Source organism: Ambystoma mexicanum, chromosome 5q (genome assembly GCF_040938575.1).
Source record: "Ambystoma mexicanum isolate Mex_15411 chromosome 5q, UKY_AmexF1_1, whole genome shotgun sequence".
Taxonomy (NCBI): Eukaryota; Metazoa; Chordata; class Amphibia; order Caudata; family Ambystomatidae; genus Ambystoma; species Ambystoma mexicanum.
In genome coordinates, this window is record NC_090933.1 from 1,337,664,842 (window position 1) to 1,337,684,441 (window position 19,600).

At 46.7% G+C, this 19,600-nt stretch overlaps 1 protein-coding gene across 4 annotated transcripts in view; it reads right to left on the minus strand.

The window, feature by feature from the left end:
* CPSF1 (cleavage and polyadenylation specific factor 1) overlaps positions 1 to 19,600 on the minus strand; it is a 777,662-nt gene that overhangs the window by 646,178 nt on the left and 111,884 nt on the right. For all 4 annotated transcript variants that reach the window (XM_069621953.1, XM_069621950.1, XM_069621951.1 and 1 more), the window contains exon 5: positions 4,394 to 4,474. In XM_069621953.1, the coding sequence (XP_069478054.1) occupies positions 4,394 to 4,474 (81 nt within the window). The remainder of the gene's footprint in view (positions 1 to 4,393; positions 4,475 to 19,600) is intronic.

Consider the following 19,600-nt stretch of genomic DNA (forward strand, 5'->3'; position numbering starts at 1 on the left):
GCAGTACCAGGTCAGTTGGTGGACCTTGGTCCAAGATATCCGTCAGGTCATCCTGCAGAAAATCTACTGGTGGCGCAGACCGCCCCAAGTACTCGGTCACCCTCGACATGAGGCGCCTGTAGGAAGAGTTAGCATGCGTACCAGGCTCAGGCCTGCCAAACTCAACCTCCGGGGAGGTATCAAGACCACGGACGTTGTGTAAAGACTGACGCAGGTCTTCCAACTGGCTATGACCAGATAACAGGTTGTCAGGAACCTCATCAGGTACCAAAGCTTCCTCAGACCCTTCCTCCACCTCAGAAATATAATCCAGAGGCTGGAACAAATCCCTGGAAGAGGGCACAGAAAAAGGCTCAAATACAGGCCTTACTGACCTCTTCAGGGCCTGCCTCGGAGTCTCCACCGACACACGGGGTACCTCCGGTAAAGCCTCCACAAAAGGCGTTGAGGGCGCCGATGGCTTCAACACAGTCCTCGAGGGTGGAGCCTGAGAGTGTCCTTCGACGGCCTTGGCGCCGATGACTTCCTCAGAGGCGGAGCCTCAAGAGAGTCCCTCAACGGACATGGCGCCGATGGAGTCGACGTCTTCTTCGAAGACCTCACAGGCTCCGACGGTCTCGAGGGCGTCAAGGACCGGGACCTGGACCTGGAGCGAGCATGGCTAGAGCGATCCACCTTGTCCGATCGGGACCTCCAAGGCTCCCGATGATCACATCAACCGCCTGAGCACCGAAGGCGTGCGATGGCCCCAGCACGTTCCCTGCCGGCTTCTTTCGAATGCACGGACGGAACGGATCTCTGCGATTGAAAAATCGTCATCTCCGTACGAAATGCATCCCATTCCGCAGGAGACGAGTGCTTGTTGGGACAAGCAACCCGCCGACGGGCAGAGTCCTCGGACGAGGACTGGGAAGGCGACCAGTGACTGCGCTTCCGCGAGTGCCTCAAAGAGGCAGAGGAATGGCGGGAACCACTACGGGACCGAGACCCCCCTGGACTTACGCAGAGTCGCCTCTCGAATAGTCAGTGGAAAGCCCAGCGGATTTTGACTTTCGGGGCTTGGCAACCCTACCGACAGAAAGCTGCTTCTGCTCCCGTAGGGCCTTCGATGTTAACGACTGACAATCGTCACAATCATCCGTGGCGTGGTCCTCACCGAGACACCAGAGGTAGGCGTTGTGCTGGTCAGTCAGCGACATCTTGGAACCGCAGTCCCGACACTTCTTGAAACCCAGCCGCGGGGTAGAAGAGGAAGACATGATATCTTCACAAACGAACAGGTTCGAAGAACCGATAGAATAATACTCAGAAGAACCAAGGTGCGCCGAGATCTCCGAAGCGAACACGTTCACTGGAAAAAATGGAACTGAGGCTACGGGCGTCGTGCAGAGGCCCTCGAGGACAGCGTATCGACGTCATCAACGCAGGAGCCAAAAGTTTTCCGAAGCAGCACAGCTGTGGTGATTACCTGTCATAGATGTGGAATACGTCGGAGGAACCAATCCCTGCCAATCACTTCTACTCAAGGTTTCTGTTATAAATATTTATATAACAAATAAGCGTTTCTCAAAAAGGGCAAGATATGTGACAAGATATGTGACAATCAAATCTACTTTAAAAAGGTTCCATGTGTTAATTCCGCCGCAAAAATATCGCAATGCAAAAATAGCCATATTATGTAAAATTCACATATGGCATCTGCGGGGGACACCCCCGCAAATCCCGCTCCCACATAATATCCCCAACAAAAATATTGCCTATGGAACCAAACTGCCATATCTACAGCGATATTTTTGTTGGGGATATTATGTATTGATGCCCTTTAAAATACTTTTCCATAATCAGCATAAGTTTAGTGGATACTCTTTAGTGATTTTTTTATTATTTTTTTTTAAACACACTATACACCCGGAGGGGACTTCATTCACAAGGAAAGTAATGGCATTTATATATCACTAGTACACTTTGCAGATTTCTGAGGCTGCAGAAAGGAAAGGTTAAAGGAAGGAAAAAGGTTAAACAGGTTCTCAGGGCATGTGAGTATACTTAGAGTTTTGTTGAAATAACTTGTAGGATGACATGCTGTTACACTTGTGGAAAGCAGAGTTGAAATCCACTCTTAACAAAAGTAGCCACTGCAAGTTTCAACTGAGAAGAGCAAAGCTAAGACACACTGAGGTAAGTACCCGAAGGCTAAACAGTACCTCTGGTCCAGCTCGCTTCTGTCCGATCGCAGCGATGCAGATCCTGGGTTCCTGAGCCTCGGTCGTGGGGAAAAGAGGAGGACGTATGGAGGACTAATGCGGCAGCAATTTGGAGGTCATCAGCAGCTCTGGGCTCTTTTTGGATCAGCAGCACTTCGCGGTTTCATCGCGCGGTAAACCGCACCACCACGGATTGGGCTTCCTTCACTCCATTAGTCCTGCATTCTGTTGAGGGGACTCTAGCTCCGGTCGTCCCGCTTCTGGAGGGTCCTTTAAAGACTCCTGGAGCTTCTGGCCCGATTGCAGACGTTGCACTGGACTAAGGATTTCTTGACCCCTGGCACTCAGTTGGTGCAGCAGCAAAGAAGTAAAGCCAGTCAGGGAAGATGGTCCAGTGAAGTTTGTCTCTGGGTTACTTGGTCCCACTAACCCAAGGGAAGAAGTCATCCCTTCCGGAGGTCCGCTTGTCAATCAGAAAAAGGAGTTTCAGCACAGCAGCAGGGCTTCACCGGGCAATTCAAAGGTCCAGGAGGATGCAACAAGCTTTATTTGCGGTTTCTTCGTTGGGTGCTCTTCCCAGTGGTCGCAACAGCCTCTAGTCCCAAAACCCTTGCCTTTTAAGCAGGTTTCTCCCCATTCATGCACAGCCTAGGTTGTCAATAACACAACAGGGTGGTTGTCGTGAAAGGCTAGCAAGCCAGCCAATCAGGACTGCTCGCATTCAGGCACTCCTAGAGACAACGGACAGGGGAATTTCAGGAACCTCATTCACATCCTACTCTTTCAGATACACTGGAGCTAGAGGCGGGTTTCAGGACTGAAGCCTGCCAAAGGCAAAACCAACAGGGCTCAAACCTGGCGTGGCGTGCAGAGTAAAACCCTTGGGCTTGGCGCAGAGTAAAACCCAAGAAAGACCTCACCAACAGAAAATGGCAAAAAAAGGCCAGGCCATTTTGACAAAATGGTCACCCATGGGTGATCTACTGCAGCGGAGAATTTAGCTTGCCGTAGAAATGCACAATGGTAGGAAAATTAAACTACTGTTACGAGCCATTTAAAGAATTGAGGCTAACAGAAAATGTTACATGGGTAGGTAGGAACAGGGGCTACTAAGTAACTCTCTCCCCCCCCCACAGCACTCCACAGAAGATGGTGTGCGCTGGACCTACAAAGAGAAAAGGTAAGTAAAGTCAATTTGATGAGAAATCAAAAGGATTTATCTGTGACACTGCACGGAGGGTGCTGTGTGTCACCATACAAAGAAATGCCTATGGAGACTGTCAGACTCCACAAATAGTGGAAACACATGATCCAAATCAGGTCAAAGCACGAAAGAGTGGACAAAGGTCTCACTTACTCCAGTCCTAAGTCCAGCAAAAGAGCTGGGGGTCTCAGAGGTAGAAGGGAATTGGCACAGACAGGAGCATTCTCCCCCACAGAGGCAGAATGAAATTACCAAAGCAATGTATTTAGGGGTTCACAAGCTGCATGTTGGGGAGTCGAAGTAAGCATCCCTGATGTACAAACCCAGCGATTGTGAAAGAGGAAAACGCTAGCCTGGGCACTGAAGTGACACCACATACCTAGTTTAAGACTATCCAGACATCTCGATAATTCATCATTTAAAAAACAGCTGGCATCCAGCTACATAACCACATTTTCTGAGCACAAGTGATTTTGTGATCACTTTGATAGCGATTTACCAATTGTTACTTGCCCGTCACTGGAAGGCCCCATTCTGCACCTCTCCTTCATAGGAAACATTTGAATGGACGCAATGCAAACAATTCACAGGGCAGAATTACGCATTTTAATCAGCATTGTGTTCCAGATGGCATTTTGAACAAGCAAGAAAATGAAATGCTGCTGCATGGAAGGAGACAGTTTTACAAAGAAAAGGTGATTGGAGTTTTGTCTTTTTTCCTCAGAATTACTTTGTTTGCTGTGAAAATGCTTTTTTTTTTTGCTTTGGTATCATGTCCCTCATCACCCCACCCACAGTCCTTTTACATGCCTTGCTCTGAAAGAACAGAGGACCCCGAAACCCTTGGTAGCCCATATCTTCAATCATACTAGCAAGGGGTGTAGAGAGAGAGAAAACGCACTTAGCCACCCCCTCCAAAGATGACATGTTTCAGAACCTCTTGGGCATTTATTGAAAAGAGGAAATAAAACCAAACCATACATACCCTCAGCTCTGGCTCCTCAAAGTAATGGAGAGAGAGTGTTTTCAGATCATGTGTTCCTGGGTCATACTCCACCACACAGAGCTGCAAGATAAAGAAGTCATGATGAGCATAGAACATGCAGGGGAGAAAGAAAGTGGTCCGTATGAGGAGCCATATGGAAGGAACATGGTGAAGAGGCTGGGGGTGAAGGAAATCAGCTAGGACAGAGCGATAGGATGGGGTACTGTCAAGCAGCCCCTAAAAGGGGAACCCCACAGAGCTGGAGCAGTGCCCCCCTGAATATGGATCACAGATTAGCAGCCCAGTGCAGAATGGAACTGAGCTCTGAAAACCTTAATGCCAGAGATAGGAAGGGGAAAAAAAGGCTCTGAAAACTACCAGGCACACCTGTAGACCATGGAAGCCCTTAAGCACCAACAATCCTAAAATCAAAGTCGGATTGGTCCGTTCTGAAGCAACAACTCATCTAATACGTGTAAATAGGTAATGCTTCTTGCATTGGCCGCAACAACCTCTAAATAGCGGATTACTCTGTAATGTCATATGAATTATTTGGTTTAAATGAACAATCCATTTGTAAAACAATCAAGGAAGCATGGATTAATTTTGATGACAATATTGAAAGTCTGAACATCAAGCCAATGGGAGATGGGGGAAGCACTAAGATGGCCAGCATCATTCTTTAGTGGGCACCAAAAATGAGATGAAGTAAGGCACTAGAGTATAGCAAGTGGGGACACTAGAGATTTGCAGGGGGTCTCAACAGCAAGTCACAGCCAAAGCAAGGGGTGTGATGAAAGGATGTCGAGAGCAATGGAAGTAAAGGAGAGCTGGTTTGGTTCCTAAATATGTCCACTATCCCCATAGCCCCATGGTAGTGAGATGATGTTTGAACCAGGGGAGACAGGTATGCTGCTCCTGAAGTCCTGTGTTAGGACAGCATTTCTGAAGTCCAACTAAGGGCTTAGTAAAACCATACCACTGCAGCAATACAAAACTCCACTCTTGGTATAAGGCTGTACCACTAAGAATATGGTAGCGTAGACCGAGCAGCCAGGCTTATTTTAGGTGTGAGAGAGGGCTGTAGGAAGTAACTAATACCTTCTAGTATACCAAGGGTTGAAAAGAATGATATAAAACAAAGGTTTATTATAAATACAATTGGGCCAAGCTAATTCGCGGGGTAAGTACTTTGTCAGAGTTAAACACAGTACAAAAACACAACACAATGCTTGAAGGTACACAGTGATTCTGAAGAAGTTGTATGCTTTGGTCTAAATGTATTTCTAGCAAAGTCAGGCCTTATCAAACACATATGGTATAGGCCTACTATCATTGTCCCCTCCATCTGTACTTCCATCCTGTGTTTTCTGTAACTAATGACATGGGACATTCCACTTACAAGCAAGTTGCCTGGTAAATGCATAAGTGGATGATTCACACCCTATGTCATCTGTAATTATGCTTCATTGAATTTCTAACATAGCTATCTGCTTGTTTACCACAATGGACATCATGTACTGTCATGTATATATAAAAACTTAAATACTTTGCAAAAAGATAAAGCATCAGCTAATAATTAAAAGCTGAAATTTTCATATACGTTTGAGATATGTGTTGCCCCAGTTGTAAGGGCACCCTAAAGGGTCTAAAAACCAGTGTGCACTTGATTGATTTGGTGCACTCTTGATTCATAGAGGGTAGGACAACCCCCTTGTTATAGCTTCTCCAGTCCTCCCAGATTATGGGCAGCCTCTTTTTGTTTTACTCTGTCATGGTATAGCGCATGCTATAATAGAGGCCTATAAATCACATTTGTGTCTCTAGGGGTCCCCTTTCCGTACCTCCCCTATTCTGATTGGGCACCTACATCTCCTATTCCCAGAGTTCCAGTTCCGCACTCCCACTTTCACCTATCGTGCTCCCTTTCCCTGACTCAGTGCCTTACATACATTCATATCCCCCTCACTATGGAGCAAACATTCAGCTTCTCAGAAACAGAAACTAATGACATCATACAAGGCCCATCCATGTTTAACATGGAAGGGGCCCAACAGCACCTAGCATCGACAGCCACAGGAGAAGATCTTCTGAACCTAAAGAAACGCTGTTTCAGAACTGAGGTGCATGGACATTTTCTCAGAGAATATCTTCGCGTGAACATGATCCACCTTGGTCTCATAACACGGAACAAACCAGCACCATTTCTAGATGATCAAGAATACCTCCAGGGATTTAGCAAAATAGCAACTAAATGCAGCCGAGATCTCATGGCCCTCACAATCGCCACTGCACAAAGAATACATTCCCACATCCTCAAAGATCTCAAGACGGAAGAAACAAAATTTCTCAATGATGAAAGTCTAACCAACGCACGTGAGAAACTTAAAGAAATTGATAAAGAACTAGACACCTTCATGGCCTCAACCCTAGAAAAAAAAGCATAAAAAACTTGCCAAGAACATTAAGAATTTCAAGATAGAGCAGACCTATCTTTACCTTGCTGCAGATTATAACGATATCAAGGACAAAGAACGCATGGCCAAACAAGGTGGGGCCTCAAGAAATAGACGCAGGGGTGTATCTTTCTCCGATACTTCCAGCTCAGACTCCTCTACTGGCGACCAACCACAGGCCAGTGGGCGTCAAGCTAACCTTGGCCAAAATCAACCATTCTTGCAACCTCCCAACATGCCTATTTTAGGCTGGGGGGGTGCCCAGAGGAGGCTACTGGGGTCCACCCCATCTTCCTCCATTTCTCTTCTACAACTTCCCCCAATGGGGTCACCCGAACAGACGCCACAGGAGCAACCAGAGGCACTAACACAATGACTCCCATCTTTAACCTTTCCGGCTCTCTGTTGTCCAAAGGTGAAATTTCATTACTAGCAAAAGGATTATCTTTTGTGCCCACCAATCACACCGATTGGTTTAAACTGGACCTCGAACTCACCAACTTTTTTCAAAACATCAGGAGAAAGGTCTATTTTCTTGACAAAGATATTCCGACGGGACCCGAGGACACCGGCCTGAGACCTAAATCAGATTTTTTCCCGAGAGACTCTGAAACACCTGCTTCCATCCTCTTTTGAGAAATGCATCCGACAAGAGATTGGGAAATTGCAGTCCACGACGGACCAACACAGGCAGAACCTGACCTCAGGGGAAAGAAAAGCCTGCGCTTCTCTACGCGCCAACAAAACACTTGTGATCAAACCAGCTGACAAGGGTGGCAGCATCGAGTATAAAACATCCAGTACAAAGCCATGGTAATGTCCCTCCTCAACGAGGAAGGCAACTAAAAAAAACTGAAAAAGGACCCCACATCAGAAATAAAAAATAGAGAAGGAAGAGGCCTTTCTTAATACATCTGAAGGAAGAACCCCTGTCCTATATGCCCTTCCCAAAATCCACAAGAATAGCCACATACCCCCTGGCAGACCCATCGTATCAGGATGTGGCTCTATTCTTGAACCTATTGGAATATTTATTGATTATTTTCTCAAACCCCTGAGCCAGCGAACTCCCACGAGAGACACCATGGATACGATTCGAAAACCAGCCATTCCATCCTTCAGAAGATCTCCTCTCTAGACATCAAAAGCCTATATACTTCGATTCCACAACAACAAGCATTGGAATGTATTAGACATTATTTGACACAGCACATGACACAGATGGGTGCCCATTAATTTTATCATCGAACTTCTTGAATTAGCACTCACCAACAACTTTTTTGAGTATAACACCTATCTTCAAACTTGTGGGACAGCCATGGGTGCAGTATTTGCCCCCAGCATGGCCATCATTTTCATGTCCGAATTTGAACTAACATGTCCTTAACATGACCAACCCGTACCTTGATTCCGTCACTTTATGGTTTTGGTACACTGACGACATTATCTTCCTCTGGAAAGGGGAAGACGACACCGTCATGTAATTTTTTTCAATGGCTGAATCTACGCATCACACAAATTCAATTCACCATCAACAAGAGTAGCCAGAAGATGAACTTCCTGGACCTTACCATAACACCCAAGAATAACAAACTTGAACGCTCAATTTTCAAAAAAAAACACGGACTGTAACACGGTCCTGCATTACAGCAGTCACCACCCCAAGACCCTACGAGATAATCTCCCGTATGGACAGTTTTTGAGGATCTGCCGCAATTGCACCCAAATGGATGATTTTCAAAAACACTACCGACCTACAGCAAAAATTGACGTCAAGAGGATACCCCAAGAAACTCATAAAAAACACCCAGAAAAGAGCAAGATTCACACCTAGAGAGGCCCTCTTGACACCCAAAGCCCACACTGCCACACCCGAGAACATTCTGACTTGTGTCAGCACCTTTTGCCCTACCACTTCCAAACGCAAATCCCTCATCAAAAGATGTTGGCCTCTCGTTCAACTCAATCTTCCAGCTGAACCCAAACCATGCATGGCACTTAGGAGGTCCAAAAAACTCAAAGAATTGCTTACCATTGCCAAATCACACAAAATCCCGGCTCGCTCCACGCTTTGGGACATGAGAGAGATCAATGGGCACCACCCGTGCAGTCAATGCACGTGGTGTAGACAAACCAAGAAACGGAGTTCTTTTATGGTGGAGGGCAAAGAGTGGAAAATCAGACACTTTTCCAACTGCAAATCCACCAATGTCATCTACGTGATTCAATGTCCTCGCGGCCTACGTTATGTAGGACAAACTTCAAGACCCGTTCATAAACGCATCAGTGAACATAGATCGACGATACGCTGCAAGACCCTCACCGCTCCTCTGGTCCACCATTTCATTGAATACCATCATGATCCAGATTCCTTCTCCTGGTGGGTGGTGGACAAAATCCAGAATAAAACCAACATTACCAGCGCCCTGAATTTCAAAGAAGCATGGTGGATGCATAAACTCAAATCCACCACCACTGGCCTCAATGAGGCCCAACCGGGACCGTTCAACATCTAATTTTTCCAGCTATTTCACACCCGAGTCCCCTTTTGGATCTCTTTAGACCCACCAGCCGTGTTATTCACCTCTCGCTGGTTTCGAGCACCCTCTACCCATGACGGCACTTTAATTTGCTTAGCATTACCTCCAACATGATGAAACTCTTGGGTCTCCACCCCTGATCCTGAGCCAGCACGTTTGTCTAGCATTCCAGTAACAATGTCATTGCATACCAGACAGGATAGTAATCACAATGTTTGTTGCTACTTATACATGCTCTTGTGTATCCCATGTCGCTTCTGACTGCTGCATTTTGCCTTTATAAATACCTATGCATTCGTATTCCATATGGACCAGTAATTACTAGGTTTTGGGTTACTGGTACATGCTATTTTGTGCCTTGAACTGCTTCTAAACTCCTGCACGTCCATTATTACAATCTGTGACGTGTGCCCGACTTTTGCATTGGCAATGATGTAATTGCTGCTCCGACTGTTTCACATAGATCGCTTTGTATTCATACAATTTTTAACTTGTGTTTAACGCATGTATCTTCAATGATGCAATTGCTGATCACTTTGTTGTACATAGATTGTTTGATATGGATGCCTGGAAGTTTCTAACCCTGTACATAATCGGATGTCCCCTTCCCCAGGTCCTTGATCACCCGCTGCACACATTGAGTTTTTCATTCAGTGAAGCTTATCGATCCCCTCCCGCCCTCTTAGTCACAAGCACTGCCCCCACTTCGTTTGTTCACAGCACACTTTACTCCACATGGGCCGCTGCTGATTTCACTTCATTTGATGAGCTTTTTCACCCCGGGCAGTGCCATCTCCCCCGCCCACCTTCGCGCCTGTTAGGGAGAATTCTCCCTTTAGGCTGAATTTCCTAACCTAGTGAGTCCCCCAGCAGCTTTGCTGGATTTCTGGAGTTTGTTTTTTTTCCTCCTGCCAAGAGTGAGACTTTTTATCCCACTCTTGGACATGAGTTATGGTATTCCTTTGACTGGCAATGTGTTTTATGGGCTATGGGGACCTTTACTCCATAGGGTGTCATGTGTTTTTCCTTTGTGTGTTACAAAGCACCCTCCGTGCAGTAACACAGGGGTGTCATAGTGACACCCCACCATAGACTCCATACCCTGGAACTGACTACTGTCTCCCAGGGCATGTAAAGTCACCATTGGCTTTACTAGTCCCAAATTATTAACAGAAACCGGTACAAACCATCATATTGTGGACGTACTGGTCGGGGCAATTCGATTGCCCCGGGGTCTGTTAGTCGAGGGGGCATGTCTCCGTTCCCCCTGATCGAGTTTTGGCTGGTGGCAGTGGAAACTACTTTTTATATTCGACCGCGAATATTTTCCTATGGGATTTTCCCATTGTTCGAGGCTACCAACTTTAATTATTTAATTCTCATAGCCTCGAACATACCGCCGGTTTATTTAATATTAATTCTCCGGTTGGTATTTTTTGCCAAGACTCTATTCTAAAATGGCGTTTGTGTTCTCTTCTGTGACTCCAACCCAAGTCGAGCCCTTTGTTCCACTTTTTGGCGGGCTTCTCCACAGAAGCCTCCAAAAGTGGTGCCACTCTGTCTGGGTACCACAGGGGTGTGGGAGGGGGTTTAGGCACCCTGGACTGAGTTATCTTGGTAACTCAAGTCGCACTCTTGTGTGATTGGCCCAAGTGGTGAGCCGGCCGGCTCACCACTTAGCATGTTTGATTGACAGCTAGGCTGAGTGAATGGGGGTTTTCTGCACAAAAGCAGGGCTTTGGGGACTGGAACTTCAGAAGTCGCCACAGGACCCGAGAATAAGACGAGGGAGAAGCTGAGCCGACCTCCCACGACGACACCACCGGTGGAGCCCTGCGGAACCGACTCACCACTTCCCGACGACAGAGAAGATCTCCCGGCTGGAGAGGCTTCTTCCCCTGACTGGTGGGCACAACCAGTTTACCTTTCTTTCTTCGCACCCCAACCCGGTTTGTGGTCAAACTGCCCGTGCCAAGCACCCCAGCAGCTGGATAGCCACTCACCACTGAACCGCGAATCACCGGACTGCTCCTTGGACCTGAGAAACTCTGCGGCTGGTTTCTTCCCTGGCAGTGCAACGGACTCCTGTCTTCCTCCACGACGAGATCCTCTTCCCCCGGACGAAGCACCGACTTGCACCCGCTGCCAGGAACAACTGCCCCCGCTGGAGCGTTCTCACCACTTTAAGGTACCGTGTCCGCCAGGCCTCCCTTTCTAAAGATTGCTACAAGGTAATAATAATCCCTTAACCTTCTGGACTGGGCTGGCCGCCTTGACACTCTAACTGGTCCCTTTCTTTGGTCCAACTCCTTTTTGAACCTTTACAAGACTTTTGTGCACTGCAACCGTGTGACCCTGGACACATTTCGTTTGGATCCTCTGAAAGTGGATCCGGCCTCTTGAACTCTAACTTCACGGTTTTACTTTGCCTTCCTGTCTTGTTATGTTCTGATAAGTGTTGGGATCTGTTTCGACTTGTTCTCTGCTCGTCTCTCCCTTTTTAAAACGAATTGAGTGCCATCTAGGTTAAGCGCTCACCGCTGTCTGAAAATAAGTGGGGCTTTAAGACTTGTCGAATATTCTTTTAAGGGAGTGTTTTTGAAATGCTTACGATTAGTGCCTGTGTGTTTTTCTAGATGTGGTTTTAAATAAATAATGATATCTTTTACACCAAGCCCTGGTCAGTGTTTACTTGTTCTACTGTGTTCTCTTGACCTATTGTGAATACTCTGTATACTGCCTAACTCTTCTTGAGGGAAGTCTGACTGCTCAGACACAGCTACCAAGTGAATCTGTGTGGTACAGACTGCTACCAAGTGGGCTTACTGCCAAACACCTGTAGTCCTAAATCTTTTGCAGTGGTCCCAGAGGGAACTGCACAGGTGTCTGCCCAACAGTGCCGGACGCACTGACCTCGCTTACTCCCCGATGCCACTCGGCACGGCAGGTCTCATGGTCAACCTACTCGTACAACCTTATTCTATGGTCCTGTGGAGCCGCCATAGCAGCGAGCCACTATCCTTCTGAGCCCGTGCATTGATGCCGTGAGACACCTTCTCCCATCCGACACCAACTAGACACTACTCCTTCGCGCATGCGCAGTAGTGTCCTGTACAATAGCGCATTTACAGCGTTCCTTCTGGCTGTTAGGCCCCTCACCCATGAACCCTTTCCCCTCAATATTTTCCACCCAGGGCGAACTAGACGGAAAATATACATGAGCCACTCAGCCTTGATGACTTCTCTTCTGGCTCACCTTGTTCCAGCCCTCCTCCAGAATTGGGCTCATCTCTTCAGCTAGCTCCAGGTACTCTTTAATACCCCCACCATGGTTACTGTACCTGCACAGTTTGCCTGCTTTTTTTCTGACACCATAGTCACCTCACGACCAGTGTGTTCTCCCCCTCTTTCTTGTGCACCCCAGGTTCGTCAGACTCTTGAATCCAGCCGGACCTTGCATTCACCACCAGGGGTCCCTTGCTTGTTCCCCACGGGCCGCCCGCCCACTCTCCGGCACCCCCTCTCTACCAATGCCTACATTGGCCACTCCCGTTTCTCCTCCTGCCCTATGATGAAACCTCTTGTGTTCATCTGCTCTCACTCGAAGCACGACCAGTGGTGAGTGGAGTGTGCTTCTGGAACCATTTAGGACATGTCTTTTTTATATATTAGATACATCTTACTGACCGCTCCAGCACCCTGCTGCTGTTTTAACACTGCCTTCCTATTTTTTCTACCATTTTTGTTTTCCCAAACACAGAGTCTCCTGACTTTTTTGGCCCCAGAAGGCGGCTTCCATCTAGTTTGCCGAAACGTCAGCAGCATAGACCCAGCATCTCCATGGGCTGTATTTAGTGCTGCACTTTTCCTAACATCATACCCAGACGTAGACCAAATATGAGGTCAGACTTTAGCTGGGCATAGGAGACCTACTATCATCGTCTCCTCCATCTGTACTTCCATCCTGTGTTTTCTGTACCCAATGACATGGGACATTCCACTTACAAGCAAGTTGCCTGTTAAATGCATAAGTGGATGATTCACACCCTATGTCATCTGTAATTATGTTTCATTGAATTTCTAACATAACTATGTGCTTGTTTACCACAATGGACATCATGTACTGTCATGTATATATAACAACTTAAATACTTTGCAAAAAGATAAGCATCAGCTAACTAATAATTAAAAGCTGAAATGTTCATATGAGTTTGAGATATGTGTGTCAGCAGCAAGCATGTTTCCAACCACGGTTGCCCCAGTTGTAAGGGCTCCCTAAAGGGTCTAAAAACCATTGTGCACTTGATTGATTTTGTGCACTCTTGATTCATAGAGGGTAGGACAACCCCCTTGTTATAGCCACACCTATTCATGGGCAGTAAAACCATTAGTTCCGTTTAGATTACTTTACAGTAAATCAAGGGTAGTAGACCCCGTCAGTCATGCAGTGACACACAGTTAAGGAATCAATTCGTAAACCAACCCTGTTTTTAGGATACATTTCTGTCTAGTGGAACACACATTCATGAAAGAGTATAAACCTGTAACTACAGTCAGGATAACACTCATTTATACAGGTGAAGAAGAGCTTTGTGTGCAATATACAATTACAGTTGCTTTTCAGATCAGTGAAACGCCAGCTAAACCTACATGACACTTTAAATAATGACGCACAGCTATTATTGGCAATATACTATTACAGTTGATTTTTAGTTCAGTAGAACACTGACTAAAGTAAACAATAACTCTCTAACTTAGTTTAGGATGGCACAAGGCAGACCAAGGCAATCTCAACCTACAATACACTTTTGCACACAGCTATTCGAGTTAAGTAAAACCCACGGCATACTTGTTCTAGACAGGCTATAGAGCACGTCAGGGGAAGCAAGACCCAGTTGGTAAATGTATATAGCAATATTCTGAAAAATAGTTACATGCAGCAAAGGAACAAGTTACTTACTTGTAACTGTTCTCCAGCATGGGTCTGGCATTGATTCGCATGCTCATGAATATTCCCCGTCGTCAAGCTGGGAATCCTCGGTAAAGAAAAAAAAAACAGTTTCAGTTTTGTTTCTGAACTGTCTTTCTACTAATAACCAATCACTGCTCTCTGGGTCATACTGCCCCCAGCCAATGACTGCCCTCTACCTAAGCCCCTCCTCTGGCAGCCATCTTCAGATTTATACCGCACGTTCAAGTGTTGGGAGTCCTCGTGCTATAGCTCTCGAGCTTTTACTGCGTATTGCGTTTTTCCAAAGAGTTTTGCTCTCATTTTCAGTCAATTCGAGCCTCAAGCTCCACCGATTCTCCTTCCGATTAACAGGGACCAGTTTCGGAATTTTCTACACCGAACTTCCTGTCGTCGCTGGACTTTATGTGGAAGTAAGAATCCACCCCCATATGCAAAGGACATCGAAAGTTCCTACGGTTCGTAGTCCAAGGGCGGCACTGCCAGTTCAAGGCCCTGCCCTTCGGGTTGAAGTCGGCACCAAGGGTCTTCACCAAGTGACTGGCACCAGTGGCAGCGCGGGGCTGCGCCTGCCGGGGATCCACGTACACCCCTAACTGGACGATTGGCTCATCCCTCACCTACAAGGAAGTCATCCTAGTTGCAAAAAAGGGAGTTCATAACAAAAGGATCATTCGAGCCCAATCAAATACCAAGGAACTCTTTAAGATCCTCAAAGAACTTGAGTCTCCTGTTGCCCCGCTCGTTACGTGCACCACAGACAGATTGGTGCTCCAATATTCAAAAGGCACTGCTTGACAAAATTGCCATGCTCCAAGCCAAAATTAATACCAGAAAATGTCACCTCCCTGACTCAACGGGTTACCCCCGTCCTACAAAACCCCCTCTACCAAACATTCCTTCAAACCTTTTAGCTTCTCACCCATCACTATTGAGGAGGTAGAAAATATCACAAAGCTTAAGCCTTCCAACTGCCAAGGTGACGCTTGCCCTGCATAGGTCATACAGGAAGCTGCACATGATCTTGCCCCATTCATTACCTCATTTATTAATGCATCCTTCAAATCGGGCACTGTACCTGACAACCTTAAGGATGCTTGGGTCATCCCTTTAATCAAAAAACCCAATCTTGATCCCAGTAACCCCTCTAAGTACAGGCCCATCACCACGGTGCCCTACCTTCTCAAAATTCTGGCTCGGGCAGCCTATATCCAAATCCAGGACTATCTTGAAACCAATAATCTCTTAGGGTTTAGACAATCTGGCTTCCGTCCCAGACATGGTACACACAGCCCTAATTGATTTGAAAACCCAAAATCGAGGAGTTGAAAGACAAGGGCAAACTGGCGCTCCTGCTCCTCCTTGACCTAACAGCAGCCCTTGATTTGTTCGATCACCAAATCTGCCACCACTCAAAATTGGGGCCCATTTCTCTGACGCAGCCACATCCTGGATCAGCTCCTTTCTGGCAAACAGAACCATGAGGGTCTTCTCTCCCCTAGCCGCAGCTGACCCAGCCCACGTCCTGTGCGGAGTTCCACAAGGATCTTGTGTTTCTCCCACACTTTATAACGTGTTCACTAAACCGCTCTTTGATATACTGGACTATCTGGGTGTCTCCTACACTAATTATGTGGATGACACCCAGATACTCATCCCCATCACTGGCGATTATGTAACAGATGCTAAAGCGCTCATTGGAGTATACACGGTCATCCAGGCCTGGATGGCTCATCATGGGCTCTGCCTTAATGATGAAGACTGAATTAATCATTCTTGGCTCTCAATACAAACTCACCAAACTTGACCCCAAATATAAGTCCTTCCATCATTGATGGGAATGATATCAAAGTCCCCAACGTCACAAAAACACTTGGAATTTATCTAGACTCCACTCTGTCCCTCAATCGTCAAACCAACGCAGTTGTCTCAGCGTCATCCTATACTTGCAAATTGATTACAGCATGTCGACCCTTTCTGACAACAGAGAACTGTCTAATTCTCGTCAGAACCCTCATCATGTCCAAAATCGATTACTGCAACGCCCTTTACCTTGGGACCAGTCAAAAAAACATCGATAAACTCCAGGTCACGCAGAACAACGCCATAAGGGCAGCTCTCAATGTTCCCAGGCGCTCACATCAGCACGAGACGCAATTTGCACTGGCTACCCATCACCCACCGCATATCCCTCAAAGCTCTTGTACTAACACACAAGGCCCAGAACAACGCAGCTCCGGCTTACCTTTCCACGCGCTCCACACAACACACAGCAACTATTTTGCTGTGCTGTAACCTGTAACCTCCTCTTAAACATGCGCCCGATGCGCCTCTCTATTCGATGCTCTGAACCTTATGTAAATATATGTTAAATGTACATTGTATCTATTTGCTGGAACCTGTAACAGCCTTTTAAACATGCGCCCAGATGCCCGGGGGCAAGGTGCGCACTACAAATAAACAAAATACAAAAAATACAAAATCCGGGCAAAGTCAAGAGAACGCGCCGTCGATCACACAGCGAAGACCGTCCGCCTGCTCATGGAATTGGGATTCTCGATCAACTTCGCAAAGTCCCACTTGGTACCGTCGCGGAAGTTGAGACCCGTCTTGCAGAGTTGCAATAGCTTTGCCCCTCACAAGCCTCTCAGCTTGTGGCCCTCCAAGTGTTCAATCTTCTACAAACATTTCAAAAACATTGTGCAAGACTTTTTACCTACCTGCAAAGATGATCTTCAGCTCCCCTAGACATTGTGCAATTAACATTGGCTGTCTGGCTCCCTGGGTGACTCTTCGTCCCTTTGACTCTGTGCTTTATATTTTCCTCAGGAAAGGGTTAAACTGATTTGACATTGGAAGGTTTTCAAAGTACTTAACTGTTTGTGAATTATTTGTAAACCTTTGTTTTATTCTGCTCTTCCATCTTTTACACCAAACTCAGTATTGCTCTAAATGTACCAGTGATAAACCAATGTCCACAGTGCCCTAGCTATTTAAGTCCGATTTAGAGAAAGAGTGTTTTGAAAGCTATATATGGGATACATTACTCACCGTAATCGTATTTCTGATGCTTGTATCTGCTTAGATTCACATGCTGTGCATAGGCCGACATCTAGTGGAAGCTGCGGAGTATTACAGTTTGTTTTTCGAAACTCGAAAATGGGCGTCGACACAGGCGTGCCAGTAATACTATCCCTAGTGTGACGTCCACTGTACCCAAGATCCCTCACGCGTCTAGGATCCTCAGATTGTTTTTTTTCTGACATGAGGAAGCATGAGGAGTAGCGTGAGTACAGATAATCCAAGCAGATAGACAGAAAGGTAATACTACCAGCAATCATGCGCCTTCTCTCGTAGGGGAGGAAGGGTGGGTCGCATGTGAATCTAAGCAGATACAAGCATCAGAAATACGATTACGGTGAGTAATGTATCCCTTCTGAGGCTTGTGGAATCTGCTTAGATCACATGCTGTGCATAGATTAGCGAGCAGTACCAGAAGGAGGTGGGATGTGAGAAGAGTCATGAGCAAACAGGTGTCTTAGAACCGCTTGTCCCACTTGTGTATCTGTCTTGGAATGAGTGTCAATGCAGTAATGCTGAGTAAAAGTGTGAATAGAGCTCCAAGTAGCTGCTTTGCAAATGGTGTCGAGGGGAACATTTGCAATGAAAGCCAGAGTGGCCCCAATGCCTCTAGTAGAGTGGGCTCTTGGCGTAAAAGGCAGAGTTTTTTCAGAAAGAGAGTAACACAGCTGTATACAGTTGATAATCCACTTCGAGATAGCGCCTTTAGAGACGCGATCTCCCTCTCTGCCTGTAGCTACGGAGACAAACAGTTGATCTGTTTTCCTTAGCGGTCTGGTTTTGTTTACATAGTAGAGGACCGCCCTACGCACATCTAGGGTGTGTAGTTTCACCTCAGCCGAGCTTTGCGGGTTCTGGAAGAAAGCCGGAAGCTCGATGGACTGGTTTACATGGAATTTAGATATAAATTTAGGTGAGAACCTAGGGTGTGTGCGTAAAACCAGTTTGTCCTTGTGGATAGTAAAGAAAGGATCCTGCACTGACAGAGCCTGAATTTCACTGACCCTTCTTATAGAGGTAATGGCTACTAAGAAGGCAGTTTTATAAGTCAGGTGTTTGAGACTACTTTTATGCATGGGTTCGAAAGGGGGGCCCATGAGCTTAGCTAGCACCACATTAAGGTCCCATCCTGGCGGTGGGTTAGAAATAGGAGGGTGAAGTCTCTTTACTCCTTCCATGAAGGCTTTAACTACTGGTACTTTCCACCACGACACCTTGTTATGGGATGTGGTGTAAGCCGAGAGGGCAGCCAGGTGTACTTTCAGAGAGTTAAAAACCCATCCAGCAGGTGGAGCATGTATGTCACAATGTTGGAAGGAGTGCAATCAACCGGGTTGATTTGTTTATTCTGGCACCAAATAACAAATCTCTTCCACTTGTCAAAGTAACAGTGCCTTGTGTTTGGTTTCCTGGATTCTTTTAGGATGTCCATACACCTCTGAGGTAAATTGAGATGTCCAAACTCTATGACCTCAGGAGCCATGCTGCCAGGTTCATTGAATTGGGTTGCTGGTGCACTGTTTGACCTTGTTGCTGGGACAGTAGGTTGTACCAGGCTGGGAGTTTGATGGGCTCGCACACCGCCATCCTGCGTAGGTGTGGAAACCATGGTTGTCTCGCCCACATGGGAGCAACTAGGATGAGCGTCATGGATTCCTTGTTCATCTTGTACACTACCTTCCTGATGAGAGGAGTTGGTGGAAAAGCGTACGCAAACATCCCTGACCAGTTCATCCACAGGGCGTTCCCTTGGGAGTCTGGCTGGGGGAACCTGGATGCAAATCCTGGGCATTGTTTGTTTTCGCTTGTGGCGAATAAGTCTATAGTGGGGAAACCCCACTGAGAGAAGAGATCTTCTACGATCTCTCTGTGAAGGACCCATTCGTGTTCTTCTGGGAGGGAGTCTCTGCTTAGAGCCTCCGCTAGGGAATTGAGCTCCCCTGGAACATGTTGCGATGACAGGAAGATGTTCCGTCTGAGTGCCCATATCCAGATTTTCTGGGCAAGCTTGGACAGATTTGGCGAACGAGTCCCTCCTTGCTTGTTCAGATAGAACATGGCTGTCGTGCTGTCCGTCCGGATCTGCACCGACAAGTTTATTAGATGGGGCTCGAACGCCCGAAGCGCTCTGAATACTGCCAGAAGCTCTAGCAGGTTGATG